The 14265-nt window shown below is 37.2% G+C and overlaps 6 protein-coding genes across 6 annotated transcripts; 3 read left to right on the forward strand and 3 right to left on the reverse strand. All coding sequences in view use genetic code 12, as the record gives it.

The window, feature by feature from the left end:
* Nucleotides 1-233: 233 nt before the first annotated feature.
* Nucleotides 234-2300, reverse strand: GLC3 (1,4-alpha-glucan branching enzyme; the record flags this gene model as incomplete). Its single annotated transcript, XM_067690626.1, has 1 exon — nucleotides 234-2300. One exon carries the CDS (start codon nucleotides 2298-2300, stop codon nucleotides 234-236), a length of 2067 nt encoding a protein of 688 aa, XP_067549073.1.
* A 531-nt stretch (nucleotides 2301-2831) lies between these two features.
* Nucleotides 2832-4244, reverse strand: ARP4 (Arp4p; the record flags this gene model as incomplete). The annotated part of the gene is made up of 1 exon (XM_067690627.1): nucleotides 2832-4244. One exon carries the CDS (start codon nucleotides 4242-4244, stop codon nucleotides 2832-2834), a length of 1413 nt encoding a protein of 470 aa, XP_067549074.1.
* A 276-nt stretch (nucleotides 4245-4520) lies between these two features.
* I9W82_001839 (SCF ubiquitin ligase complex subunit) lies at nucleotides 4521-6368 on the reverse strand (the record flags this gene model as incomplete). Its single annotated transcript, XM_067690628.1, has 1 exon — nucleotides 4521-6368. One exon carries the CDS (start codon nucleotides 6366-6368, stop codon nucleotides 4521-4523), a length of 1848 nt encoding a protein of 615 aa, XP_067549075.1.
* Nucleotides 6369-6751: 383 nt separating this feature from the next.
* On the forward strand, nucleotides 6752-9913 carry I9W82_001840 (phosphatidylinositol-3,5-bisphosphate 5-phosphatase; the record flags this gene model as incomplete). Its single annotated transcript, XM_067690630.1, has 1 exon — nucleotides 6752-9913. One exon carries the CDS (start codon nucleotides 6752-6754, stop codon nucleotides 9911-9913), a length of 3162 nt encoding a protein of 1053 aa, XP_067549076.1.
* Nucleotides 9914-10422: 509 nt separating this feature from the next.
* On the forward strand, nucleotides 10423-11475 carry ORM1 (sphingolipid homeostasis protein; the record flags this gene model as incomplete). The annotated part of the gene is made up of 1 exon (XM_067690631.1): nucleotides 10423-11475. The coding sequence occupies one exon, from the start codon at nucleotides 10423-10425 to the stop codon at nucleotides 11473-11475; it is 1053 nt and encodes a 350-aa protein (XP_067549077.1).
* Nucleotides 11476-12126: 651 nt separating this feature from the next.
* SHM2 (glycine hydroxymethyltransferase) lies at nucleotides 12127-13539 on the forward strand (the record flags this gene model as incomplete). The annotated part of the gene is made up of 1 exon (XM_067690632.1): nucleotides 12127-13539. One exon carries the CDS (start codon nucleotides 12127-12129, stop codon nucleotides 13537-13539), a length of 1413 nt encoding a protein of 470 aa, XP_067549078.1.
* Nucleotides 13540-14265: the final 726 nt, after the last annotated feature.

Below are 14265 nucleotides of genomic sequence, written 5' to 3' on the forward strand. Positions count from 1 at the left end.
TGCGTCTTTTCAATATTTTTGCGCTTTATCTACATACAGAAAACATCATCAAAGCCTATATATACCAAAAGATCCTCATTGAACCAATCAGAGATAATCATAGTTAGTATATTATACAGAGAGACAGTTGATCTTTCCCACAGACCGTTAATTTTACAAATGAATATATTTTATTATCCTAAAAAAATTGTCTACTCTAAAGTATGAAATCGACTTCTTCATCCTCCTCCTCTCTAGTCTACTTTTTTCAAAACAATGGCAGTTCTGGTTGGAATGTAAACCATTAATGAATTAGAACGATTATTCCATGGATCATTATTGGTGAAAAATTCTTGCTTTTTACCTGGCACAGGATCCTTAATTCTATCATGACCACCAAATTTGGCATCATCTGAATTCAAAATAATCTCATACTTACCAGCAGTTTCAACTCCAACTTTATAATCAGTAAATGACTTAGTGGGGTTGAAGTTGAAGATAAACAATAATCCATTTCTTTCAAATACCAATACTTTATCCAGTTCATGTTTCAAAGATATATAAGCTTGTGGTGAATCCAATACATCCAAATGTTGCATAGCAGCATCAAAGTCGAATAGATATCTGTATCGTAACAAATCATCATCAATTAAATTGAATTGTCTTCTGGCATAATGATACGATTCCCCATTTCCAGCACGAGGAAAATCTAACCATTCAGGATGACCAAATTCATTCCCTTCAAACGTCAAGTACCCTTCTCCACCAAGTGCAAAAGTTATTAATCTAATCATCTTGTGTAATGCTAATCCACGATCAATAACTGGAGTTAACTCACTGAGCTTGGACATATTGGTGTACATTTCCTTATCCATCAACCAAAATGCCAATGTCTTGTCTCCAACCAATGCTTGATCATGTGATTCACAATAACTAATACATTTCTCACCATGACGACGATTAGTCAAAGTATGAACAATGTTACCAAGATCCCAATCTTCATCCTGTTGATGTTTTAAAATCTTGATCCACATGTCAGGTATAGCCATTGATAATCTATAATCAAATCCAATACCACCTTCATCTATTGGACGACACAATGTAGGCATACCTGAAACATCTTCAGCAATGGATGTGATTTCAATATGTTCCTTTTTGCTTAAATCCCTCATCAATTGATGCGCCAACATCAAATATGCAATCGCTTCATTATCAGCCCATTCTTCATTGAAATACTCATTATAATCTCCACTGAAGCCAAAACTCAATCCATGATGCTTATACAACATACTAGTCACTCCATCAAATCTAAACCCATCAAATTGATACACATCGAGGTAAAACTTCAAATTGGATAATAAGAACCGTAATGTTTCGTAGTTGGAGTAATTGAATAAACGGGAATCCCATAAATCATGGTTTCCTTTACCACCACCATGAAACAAGTAATGATCAGTTCCATTAAACATATTTAAACCATCAGCAACATTCTTTGAACTATGTGAATGAACCACATCCAACAATACTCTAATTCCATACCCATGAGCAGTATCAATCAACTCCTTCAACTCTTCTGGAGTTCCATACCTGGAACTAGCAGCAAAGAAACTTGTCACTTGATACCCAAAAGATGCATAATACGCATGCTCCATGATTGCCATCAACTGAATAGTATTGTAACCCAACTCACGAATCTTTGGTAAAATATTCTGGGTGAAATTCTTATAAGTACCAATCTTGGGCTCAGGTGTTGAAATACCAACATGGGCTTCGTAAACCTTGATACCTTGAGACAACACCGGTCTCTTGTTTTTAAAATGATACACCTCTGAAGCTGGTGGGTTCCAAAACCTACCCTCATACAAATTATCATCTTTATTAAAAGTAGCACGTTGACACCATGGATCCAAGCGATAAATCCATTCTCCACTTCCAGGCAACTTCATAGCAATCTTGTATCTTGAATCATGAGGAATGGTACCATCACCTTGAATTTCCAATTCCCAACGACCAAAATTATTTACTTGTTTCAATTGATGAGATTCAATATTCCAATTGTTGAAATCTCCAACTAAACTAACTTGGTCAACATCAGGAATGTATTCAACAATCTTGTACCCATTAGATGTTGCATGTAATCCATAAGTCTTGTATGAATCAGCAAAATGTAACAAGGTACCTTCACTGGCATCAAGCTTGGAAAGCCAGTCACGGAAAGTCACTTGTCTATCGATCAATTCTTTGGAATATGGCTCTAACCATGGGTCCAAGTCAAGAACTCCCTTGATTAAATCTTTATTGCTTGCTGTGGTGGTAGACATTATGCTTTTTTCAGTATTCCTTTAGGTGTAAATTGGGAAAATGTGATATACAACTTGTAGATGTGGTTATATATATATAGATAATTCAGAAGGAAAGAATCAACAGTAGTCCGTGAAACTTATTCAATTGAGAAACCCAACAACAACAAAATAATATTTGTGAGTCCGGAGGAATAAAGGGGCGGTTACAAAGAGAAAAATTAAATTAAATTAGACGCCTGATTTTTTGGTTTTAAGAAATTGCACATCAACACAACAATAAAGGAGGACCCCCGCCACTTGGGTACCTACGTCATATTTATTCTCATACGTCCAAAACATGCAGATGATCAAGCATAAGCACACTACAGATCAACCGTTATTTGCAGTCACATACTGATCTAAAAATGAAAAGAAATCTCCTACAAATAGGTAATCCAACGGAATTCCCGGACAACTGTCACTCTTACACTACTGAGATTCTCTTTCAATTCAAATAAATGTCTCTTTTTTTTTATCTATACTTTGTACTTTTTTACACAGTCTCTTCCCTTATCTAAACCGTTGGTTCAATATTCTCTCAGCACCCTCCTCTTTATATTCCTTTTCACTGACCCACATTTGATGGAAAGTTCCCAAACTTGACAATACACTTCCACCAATCCACGATTGATTAATTCTTTCCAATGAGTTCCCCACTGCATGCAACCTAATCTTTAAACCAGGATTACTATTCAGTAGTTCATGATACAATCGTTCCGTAAGTGAAGTGACCAATGATGTGCCTCCTGTGACAATTATATTGTTGGCCAACGAAGCACGCAAATCTATATCTATTATTGAAATCACTTGGGTGACTAATTGTGCTACGCCACGTAGTTCAATTTTGCCACTTTCTCCATTGGCACCGTCTTCATTCTTACGCATACGCTTCATTGGGCGGTATTCGTTGATTGTGTTGAATTCAATGCCGGGGATTTCTCCATTAGATGCAGGTGGTTGTAAAGCAGGATTGTGAAACTTGTAAAAACCTGGATCGAATAAAGTCTCGGCCATTTCAAATCGTTCTTGTCCAAGAGTTATTGATTGACCTGTGGGTAACTCAAATGATCGTTTGGCAAATTCAGATGCGGTGTTTAAAGAAGCATCAGGTGAAGAAGAAGCAGAAGCGGTGGCAAGTAGTTTCTTAGCTTCTTGTGATGGAACTTCCAACATTGATTCTTTAAACTCGTGCCATATCCTTGCCACTTGGTATTGCTTAAACAGATCACTGACATTTGGTGCACTCTCTTTCAATTCAAATTTAGCCTCTTTATCTTCTGGGAAGGAAGTTGCCGTTTTGCTCTTTATAAACACACTTGGCTCAACAACTATTCCTTCTTTAGCAATATAATCCTCAATTATCAAATTCAAAAACTTACCAGCATATGGAACTTTCAACGAACTCTTGATCAAACAGATCCCATCAACCACAGGAGTAACACTAATACTTTCATGACCCAAGTCAACAACTAAACAATTGGCTCTTCCTTGTTGGAAACTGACACACGACGGTACTTTTGCCAAATACAAACCAGGAAATTCAAACTTTTCATAAACCAATTCAATCAATTTCGTCCTATACTCATTGGTACTCCATATAGGTTCAGTAATTAAAATAGGTTGTTCCTTGTCAATGACTTTCAATTGTTTGAAATAATAAGCAAATAATTCAAATGCGGCATCCCAGTCAACAATCAATGAGTCTTCAACTATTGGCTTAACCTCAAATGGCTCTTGACGTGGAACATTGATTCCTTCGCCAAACACTTTCGTACCATTGGATAGTTGTCCATAGTATGATGGTGTTATGATTTTTGGGAAATCATCGCCTGCGTAACCTATACGAATATTGTAAGAGCCAATGTCGAGTACAATGGCATTTATCTCATCACCTCCGTATACCGTATTAGCTGTGGAGGACATTTGCTAAGCTTTGTATATGTGTTCGATAGCTATGAATGTTGGTGTAGCTTTTGGTTTGACGAAATTTGAAAGAAAAATTTGTTATTGATTCCAAATTAGGAAGGAGCCGCTTTAGTCACATGACACAGTCAAAGAAGAGCATCACCAACGACTTTACCTCTCTAGAGGGGGGGTGTTCAATTCTACGGTTCAAGACTGTAATGATGGTTTGATTGTCCTATGTACTGTATAACCTAAGCAAGCTCCTCAACGAGTGATGTAAATCAGACCACGACTTTACTCCTCTAAAGGAACATAGATACCACCTGATTGCCATCCACTAGCAGCAACAGCTACCCACTTACCTCTGACCCTATTACCCATTGGATTCTTTACATGCATTGGCAGCTTGGCTTCCAAATTGTTTCCATGTTCAACAAGTACATCGGGATGCTCCGATACTGCCAATTCTCTAGGTCCAATACCTAAACATCCACACGTTCTTGATTCAGTTCCCCAACTAAGTAATGATCCATCGTTGGTTAATGCCAAATAATGGTAATCACCAATTTCAACTGATTTGATATTTTGCTGTTGCAATTCAGGTATCACTACTGGCTCTTTGCCTTGCTCTTGGGAGTCATCATTTATATTGTAAAGTAAATGAGAATTGGATCCAATTAATACTTGATCGTGGTTGGTAAAGGTGACAAAGTTTGTAAAACAACTATTCAATCGTGTGAATTCAACACTTGATTCTTGTTGGGTAATCCAGTTGTTGAAGTTATCTAATGGTGTAACCATCCGTTTCAACTCATTCACATCTGATGTAACATCATCATCTCTTGTTGCAAACTCATGGGCATTCAATCTGAATTGATACAACTTGGAATCAGATTTCTTAATGAATAAAACGTAATCTGCACCAACCGTGAAATCAACAACATTGTTATCTGTTCCTGGAATCACCACATACTTGGCACGACTTTGGAAACTTTGTTGATCAAATTGTTCTTTAGTTAATGGTTCTCTTGTAAACCATACGACTAACCCAACTGTATCAATCTGACATGCTGACAAGTTCCAGCCAGCTGCAACTTTGACTATGTTGGCATTTTCCAGTATACCGGGGAACTGTATGTTAATACCAATATTTGAATTGCAGCCAGAATCCCATGTGTATACATTATTGTGGTCGTCTAAAGCAACAATGTGCTCTCTTCCAGTGCTAATGGAAATTATCCTTCGATTGTCAGAACCATTGATTGGTGGGAGGAACATGCGTGACAAAAAGTTTGTTTCCTGAATCTTGGAAGGTGGATGTCTTAAAGTGGATCTCGAAGTGCTTGGACGAAGTCTTCGTCTCGACTGTGGCAAATGCGACGACGTTTCATGAGCACCCGATGGTGTTGATGCAGAAGGTGTGGCTCCACTTGATCCTTCATCATCACTGCCTTCACTCTCTCCATCATCGGTAAATCTTCCCGGCATTGGCATCGGCATAACACCAGTTCTTCCACCGACTCGTCCAAATAATCCTCTCCTTCCTCCCACATTCTCATCTGCATTATTATTATTATTCATACTACTTAACGCCATTGTACCAGGGTTAGGCTTATAATCCTTTCTATGCACAGGCCCTGGTGTCGATAATCCTTGTTGAGGACGTTTCCAGTCCATTCCCGTAAACCACAACTCACCATTGTTCAACAATATAACAAAACTATATCCATTGGCCTTGAGGTCAACAACAAGATGATGATTGAACTCAGGTACATTTGTAGGAGTGTGTACTGACCAGCCGCCCAATTTCCTCAGGACATGTGACTCACTGATTCGCGTAGACAAGTATCCCAACCTGCCGCCGTTACTTTCACCCCAGGTGAAAACTTGTTGATTGGTATTGCATCGTAATTGCCATAGTTGTTTCCAATTAAGGTGTTGTTGCAAGTTCAATGTATAGTTGTTTTCATTATTGGTGAATTTCTTATTGTAGAGCAATTGATAAATGGTTGCTGAGGTTTCATATAGTTTGTATAGTTTGGAGTTTAAAGTAAAGAATTTGAGTATGTCATCGGGGGATAAGTATCTGGAGATGGCAAACGTTAAGATATCTTCACCCAAGTCAAGTATAGTCAATGTCATCTCTGCGGAAGGCTAAAGGAAAGATGAATGATTAGGCGGGTATGTAGAATTTGAAATTGTTGCATTTATTGCATTCGCACACGACCTGAAATAGGTAAAAGTGGCGTGATATTTATGTCCTCTATATAGTATAAATAGATCATATGTACCGTGGAAGGAAGAATTGGTATCCTTTCTTCTCTCCAGGGTTTTTCCGAATATATAAGAGAATTTGATATACAAGCCATTTCGCAATAAAGCAGAGATCATACATCATATTTGCAAACCTGCATATAGATCAACAGAAATCGGTATCGCTTTTGTTTTTTGGTTGCGGAGAGATCAAATCTTACGACACTGACAACAAAAAAGTCTAGGGCCATTCCTTATAACAAAAGTTATCCATGAATGACCAAGGCTCAATTGTGACTACGAATCAGAGTCTCAAGGATGATATAATTACCGCCAGTATGGAAGATCTCCCTGGCACCGTGCACGACAAACCAGAAGAGACCGAAAGCGTACTACAGGATATAAACGACGACAACGACGCTGGTGCCGATGCCGATGCCGATGCCGATGATGACGAGGATGATGATGAAGAAGAAGAGCAAGGTGGATGTGGCAGTGGCAGTGACCGGACTAAAACATACAAGCGAATTCTCCTCCAACGGTTCACCGTTTACAACTCAGCTACAACCATGTATATTGTTGGCTCCAACGCTAAGGAATCATTGTATCGTATTATTGAAATTGCAAAAGACGTTGATGATGAACAGCTGCTATCGATCATTGAAGACAAAAGTTATTTCTACACCCGTAAAGATATGATTGAGCTACTCAATGGGTTGAATGACTCGGTGGAAGGTGGGTTACATAAACTAGCTCAGGGTTTTGGTCTTTTGGGGTTGGTTAGATTCACAAGGGGTTATTACTTGAACCTCATTACCAAATGTTCTCAAGTTGCGATCCTTGGAGGTCATTTTATTTATCACATTGATGAAACCAAATTGATTCCGTTGGGTACGAATTATAAACGGCCAGAAAAGTATAGTGATGAGGAGAAGTTACTTTCATTATACCGGTATATGGATCTAAGCAAGACTTTTTATTTCAGTTACAATTATGATATTACAAACTCAATGCAAACGAATTTCATGCGTCACAAGTTATTCAATTGTGGTGATTCCAATGCCAAGTTTCAAAATAAATTGTATTCCAACTTTGATTACAATGAACGGTTTGTTTGGAATAATTTGCTATTGAAACCTATAATTGAAAGTGATGATGTTGCCACTTTTGAATGGTTTCAACCAATTGTGCATGGTTTCATTGATCAAGCAAATATATCAATATACGGAAGGAAATTCTACATTACTATAATTGCTCGAAGATCACATCATTTTGCAGGAGCAAGGTTTTTGAAACGAGGTATTGATGATAAGGGAAACGTTGCAAATGAGATTGAAACGGAGCAAATTGTGAGTGATATGTTGACTTCAAGTTTCCATGATCCCAAATATGGAATGTATAATAATCCAAGATACACCAGTTTTGTTCAACACCGAGGGTCGATTCCATTGTTTTGGACTCAAGATATGAATAAGTTGCCTAAACCGCCAATTCAAATAAATTTACCTGATCCATTTTATCAAAGTTCAGCTTTACATTTTAATGATTTGTTTTATCGATATGGGTCACCGATTATTATTTTAAACTTGATTAAACAAAAGGAGAAACAACCTAGAGAACTGAGATTGAATATTCAATATATCAATTGTATCAATTATCTTAACCAGTTTCTACCTGAACAGAATAAACTTCAGTACCGATCATTTGACATGTCGAAAAACTCGAAAAAGAATATGGATGTGATTACGCCTTTACAAAATATAGCTCATGAAGCTATCCACCAAATTGGGATTTTCCACAATGGAACCACAATCAATTCGACTCAATTACAACAAGGCATTATCCGAACAAATTGTATCGATTGCTTAGATAGAACAAATGCGGCACAATTTATCATTTGTAAAGAAGCCCTCACCAAGCAATTGAGAAGCTTAGAGTTGATATCTGAGGGAAAGACTTTAGATTACGAGTCAGATTTAATCAATATCTTGACTGAAATATTCCATGATCATGGAGATACAATAGCCATACAATATGGTGGATCAAATCTTGTCAATACTATGGACTCGTATCGACGAATTAACCAATGGTCATCTCACACAAGAGATATGTTGAATAGTATCAAACGTATGTATTCCAATTCATTTATGGATTCTATACGACAAGAGGCAATAAACTTGTTTTTGGGTAATTATACGTATTCACCTGATTTGCCCAAACTATGGGAATTAAGCAATGATTTTGGTCTACATTTTGATTTTGATTTGGAAATGAAGCCGAAACGGAGTTATACTCATTGGTTCAATGAGGCCAATTTTCAAAAGAAGCGTTTTGAAATTAAAATTGATAGTGAAGAAGAAGAAGAAGGAGGAGGAGGAGGAGGAGGAGAAGGCCATAATAAGGAGGTACATGATCATGATTTTAGTGATAAGTGGTATAATGAATGTTATGTGCCTCGAAAGTATCAATCATTTAGCGACTTGTTTCAATTTAATATGAATTCGAATTCGAGGTATTTCCCCCTGTTACTGCTGTTGCAACTGCAACTGCAAACGCAACTGCAACTGCAGTTGCAGCAACAGTCACCACAATCGAAACTGACTCGTGAAGTGAAGCAGAAGCTGAAGCAACAGAAGACGCAGCAGCTGCATCACCTACGCCTGCCCCAGCAATTGCAATTGAAACAAGCAGTAAATGAAGATTTATCAATCCAATTTGACTATAGTCCTTTTGAAAGTCGTGAATTTAAACATTCAGATAAAGCAGTTGGTGGTGAAGAGATTTCATATTTGGAGCATCAATTGAATAATAAATCTGGTTCCGAAAAGGGGGAGATTTCAGGGAATCAAGAGGTGAAGGTGACTCGTAGCTCCAGTGGTAAGTACAATCCCAAGAATATCAAGACTTTTATTGCTTCAAAGATAACTGCTAGACAGCATGCTAAAAAGAAGAACCAGCAAGAGGGTCATGTCCATAAGCTAAGTTCAACAACTGGTGATAGTGGTAGTAACGTTGATGGAGATAATAATTTTGACGATGATGATGATGAAGAGACGTTAGTATCAACTAATCCCCCAGTAGTTGATGAATCCGATGCCAAATTGTACCAATCCCAGTTTGACTTATCTAAATTGACAAAAACATTACCCAATTACAATTATTCCAGTTATTGTTCTTATCAATCAACAAGATTGAAACCGCTGTTTCAAGATCAGGAGGTGTACCGATCGTCATGTCTAGATAGTTCTGACTCTTTTAGTGCGTATGGTGGCTTTAGTACTGCTAGAGGTAAGCTGTTGCATAGTTTGGATAACCGTTCTTTACGAAGTTCGGTTGTGAATATGGTTAATACTCAAGATTTGAGACTTTATTTACAGTATATTAACGATGAGGAGAAGCTATTAGAATTGGGAACGGATCATAACTATATATGAGGTAGCTTTTAGGGAACAAAGGAGGAATTAGACGTTGCTATTCCTATTGGAGAGGTGTAGATCAACTTTGTATACGATCAATGCACAGCCTCGTTGTTATTGTTTTGTAAAACTACAGACACATGAAAGAAGCTTATCTCGGTTACTTCGGGTGAATTGTACTTACTGTAGATTCGTAAAGTAATATACATCATCGTATAGCCATATATATATATATATTTGTCTAATAGGTTATATTTTTGTGTATTTCGTAGTTTACAATTTTAGCCGCTGGATTTTGAACAACAAAAACAGAGACAGAGACCAAACAGAGAAGAAAAAATTTGTATCATCAATCATTCAATCATCCCCTTTTCACCAATTTCAGATCAAACGATTATAACTGAACTAAAGAGGTATTACTCAATCTACTACTATAAGTATATCAACCATTAGTCAACAGTATATACACCCCATTAGTTACTTTTTCTTTTACCAACCAATACCAGAATAGAAGAATCAAAAGAAGAATGACTGAAGTGAATTCCAAACAACAATCGTCGTCTTCAAGCACAGCGCCACCACCAGTGGAGTCATCACTAAAACCTGCTGAGATAAAAGTCACTCCACCAAACCAACAACAACAAGAGCAAGAGCAAGAGCAAGAGCAGAAACAACAACAGCAATTGGGATCAGTTCAGGAGTCAACAACAGCAAATGGCACAAATGTATCACCAACCACGGCAGCAGCACCCGGACCACCATCATCATCAATCTCATCATCTATAGCTCATAGCAGCAACGCCAATTTCCTCAACACATCACCTAGGAGTGCATCCACACCATCAGTACTTGCTCACCCTCACGCGACATCGTCATCTTCAGCTAGAGGAAGACCAGCTACGTCAAGAAGAAGTAGTGCCGTGCCACCCAATGGAACATCATCATCAATCGGTGCCAGTTCATCTACAAATAATAATAATGCCCATAGCACATCACCAAACCGTATCAGAAGCAATAGTTATGGCAATCCTGAGTTAACGCCAACGCCATCACATCATCAACCGGCACAAATTGTCACTAGACAACGTAGATCATCCTCATTGATTCAACATTTAGAACCTGATACTTTGGATACCAAGATTGATCAGACTTTGAATCCTAATGTGAATGCCAATTGGGTTCATCAAAAGGGTGCATGGATAATCCATATTGTCATTATTGTCCTACTCAAGATTTTCTACAATTTTATTAGTGTCTTGGATAACGATTGGAAATGGACATTGACGAATTTGACCTATACTATTGGATCATATATTATGTTTCATCAAGTTAAAGGCACACCATTTGAGTTTAATTCGGGTGCGTATGATAATTTAACCATGTGGGAACAAATTGATAATGGTGATCAATATACACCAACTAAAAAGTTTTTAATGATGGTTCCTATTTGTTTGTTTTTGATTAGTACTCATTATTCTCATTATGATTTGAACTTGTTTATTTTGAATGGGGTTAGTTGTCTTTGTGTGGTTGTGCCTAAGTTGGCTTTTGCTCATAGGTTGAGAGTCACCTTATTTTAGGGAAAAGAGAGGAAGAAGGAATGGAGAAGAAGAGGAGAGATGAGACGAGTTGAGTTGAGTTGAGTTGAGTTAGGTGAAGTGTTTCTACTTGCTTCTTTTTCAGAAGCGTCGGTCAGAAGAAGTGAGATAGGACGTAGTTCCATAGCCAAAGAAGGTGTTTTATAATTATTATTATGTATCCAAAGTGAAGAAAATGAACAAGGATGGAAATAGTCGTATCTTTCGTAGAACAACGCATCGCCTAATCCAAATCAATCTACGGTTTGAGCCCTGCGTATAAAAGCAACATACTTTTTGTCTATATAGTTAGTACATTAAGAAAACCCTTACTTGTATATGCAAGACCGTTTGAATTTGACTTCTCTTGGCTTATCTCTAAATCTCTCGTATTTAAGAAAAGTCTTTCATGTAATTAAAGTGTTTGGCGGTTAATCTTTTCTTTGTATGTATGTTTTGTTTTTTTTGACTCCGTTGCAGGAGTAAGTCACGTGAATAATTTTACTTAATTTTTCATTCACTCAGAAAGGAGAGAAACGTTGTCATCATCATCATCAATCATCCATTTAGCAAAAAAACTATAAAAAGAACACCATTTTTACCAAATCCATATCAGGTAAGTTCTTTTACAACCCACAAGTTATTTCCTAAGTTATGCCTTACGCCTTATCAGAAGCTCACAGACAATTGACCGAAGGTCATTTAAAAGAAACCGATCCAGAAGTTGATCAAATCATCAAGGATGAAGTTGACAGACAAAAACATTCAATTGTATTAATTGCTAGTGAAAACTTCACCACCACTTCAGTTTTCGATGCATTGGGAACTCCCATGAGTAACAAGTACTCTGAGGGTTACCCAGGGGCCAGATACTATGGTGGTAATGAACATATTGATAGAATGGAAACCTTGTGTCAAGAACGTGCATTAAAGGCATTCCATTTGACTCCTGATAAGTGGGGGGTCAATGTGCAAACTTTGAGTGGATCGCCTGCTAATTTGCAAGTGTATCAAGCGGTGATGAAGCCACATGAGAGATTAATGGGGTTGGATTTACCACATGGTGGACATTTATCGCATGGTTATCAAACTGATACGAGAAAGATTAGTGCTGTGTCTACTTATTTTGAGACTATGCCATATAGGGTCAATTTGGATACTGGGTTGATTGATTATGACATGTTGGAAAAGACTGCTGTTTTGTATAGACCTAAAGTGCTTGTTGCTGGTACTAGTGCTTATTGCAGATTGATTGATTATAAAAAGATGAGGGAGATTGCTGATAAGGTTGGTGCTTATCTTGTTGTTGATATGGCTCATATTTCTGGTTTGATTGCTGCTGGTGTTATTCCATCACCTTTTGAATATGCTGATATTGTTACTACAACTACTCACAAGTCCTTGAGAGGACCAAGAGGAGCTATGATTTTCTTTAGAAGAGGAGTTAGATCAGTTAACCCCAAGACTGGACAAGAAATTATGTATGATTTGGAGAATCCAATTAATTTTTCAGTTTTCCCAGGTCATCAAGGTGGACCACATAATCATACCATTGCTGCATTGGCTACAGCTTTGAAACAAGCCGATACTCAAGAATTTAAAGATTATCAACAACAAGTTGTCAAGAATGCCAAGGCCTTGGAAGAACAATTTAAAGCTAAAGGTTATAAATTAGTTTCTGATGGAACTGATTCCCATATGGTTTTAGTGTCATTGAAAGATAAACAAATTGATGGAGCTAGAATTGAAACTGTTTGTGAACGTATAAACATTGCTTTGAATAAGAATTCCATCCCTGGTGATAAATCAGCTTTGGTTCCTGGAGGAGTTAGAATTGGAGCACCAGCAATGACAACTAGGGGTTTGGGAGAAGATGATTTCAAGAGAATTGTCGATTATATTGATTTTGCTGTGCAGTATGCTAAAGAAGTCCAAGCTAATTTGCCTAAGGATGCAAACAAGTTGAAGGATTTTAAAAACAAGGTTTTGCATGGACAAGATGAAAAGTTGGATGCTGTTAAGGCTGAAATCTCCCAATGGGCTGGATCATTCCCATTAGCCGTTTAAAGAGAATGTTGTGGAGTCATAAATGACTCCTCAAAGTAATTTGTTTTACTGTTTTTCAACAAAATATATTTTACAACAACAACAAAAACATATTTGCTGAGAGAAGATCAGCTGTGGAAGAGTTGCTCTTCTTCAGCTGTTGCTGGTGGTGAAGCGCTTGTTTTGCTTTGTTTTGTTTTTATTTCTTACAATCGTTTAGTATATTGTGTTCTTGTTTTTTTATAAGTTTGATGATTGTTGCTTCTGCTTTTGTATACTGAAATGTGTATATGGTGCAATTGTTTTCAATTACTAAATACTATTCAACTGGCTTTATAAAAGGATGGTGTAAAGGCTTATATGATCTATAGAGGTAATTGATCGTATAGATTGATTATCATATATCTTGAAGGTAGTGTACTTTTGTTTAATTTAGTGAAAGTTACACTACCTTTTTTTTCATCAACAAAACCAACAGAACAACAGAACAACAAAACAACAAAACAGTTGTTAGTATACAGGTCTATTTCATTTTAATTTAATCCTGCAGACTAGCACTTTACATAATATTTTCACAACCAAAATCAAAAGAAGAAGACCACCCATAACAAGCTCATTAAAGCACAACTAACAGGATACTCCTTTTAGATTGATTCATATTGATCCATTGTTGCTGTGTTTACTGCCTTCGATAAAAAAAAAAAAATTTTCTTCTTCCTTTTTTTTTCGACCAACAACAAGGCAAAT

This window comes from Candida metapsilosis, assembly GCF_017655625.1.
Source record: "Candida metapsilosis strain BP57 chromosome Unknown scaffold2, whole genome shotgun sequence".
NCBI lineage: Eukaryota > Fungi > Ascomycota > Pichiomycetes > Serinales > Debaryomycetaceae > Lodderomyces > Lodderomyces metapsilosis.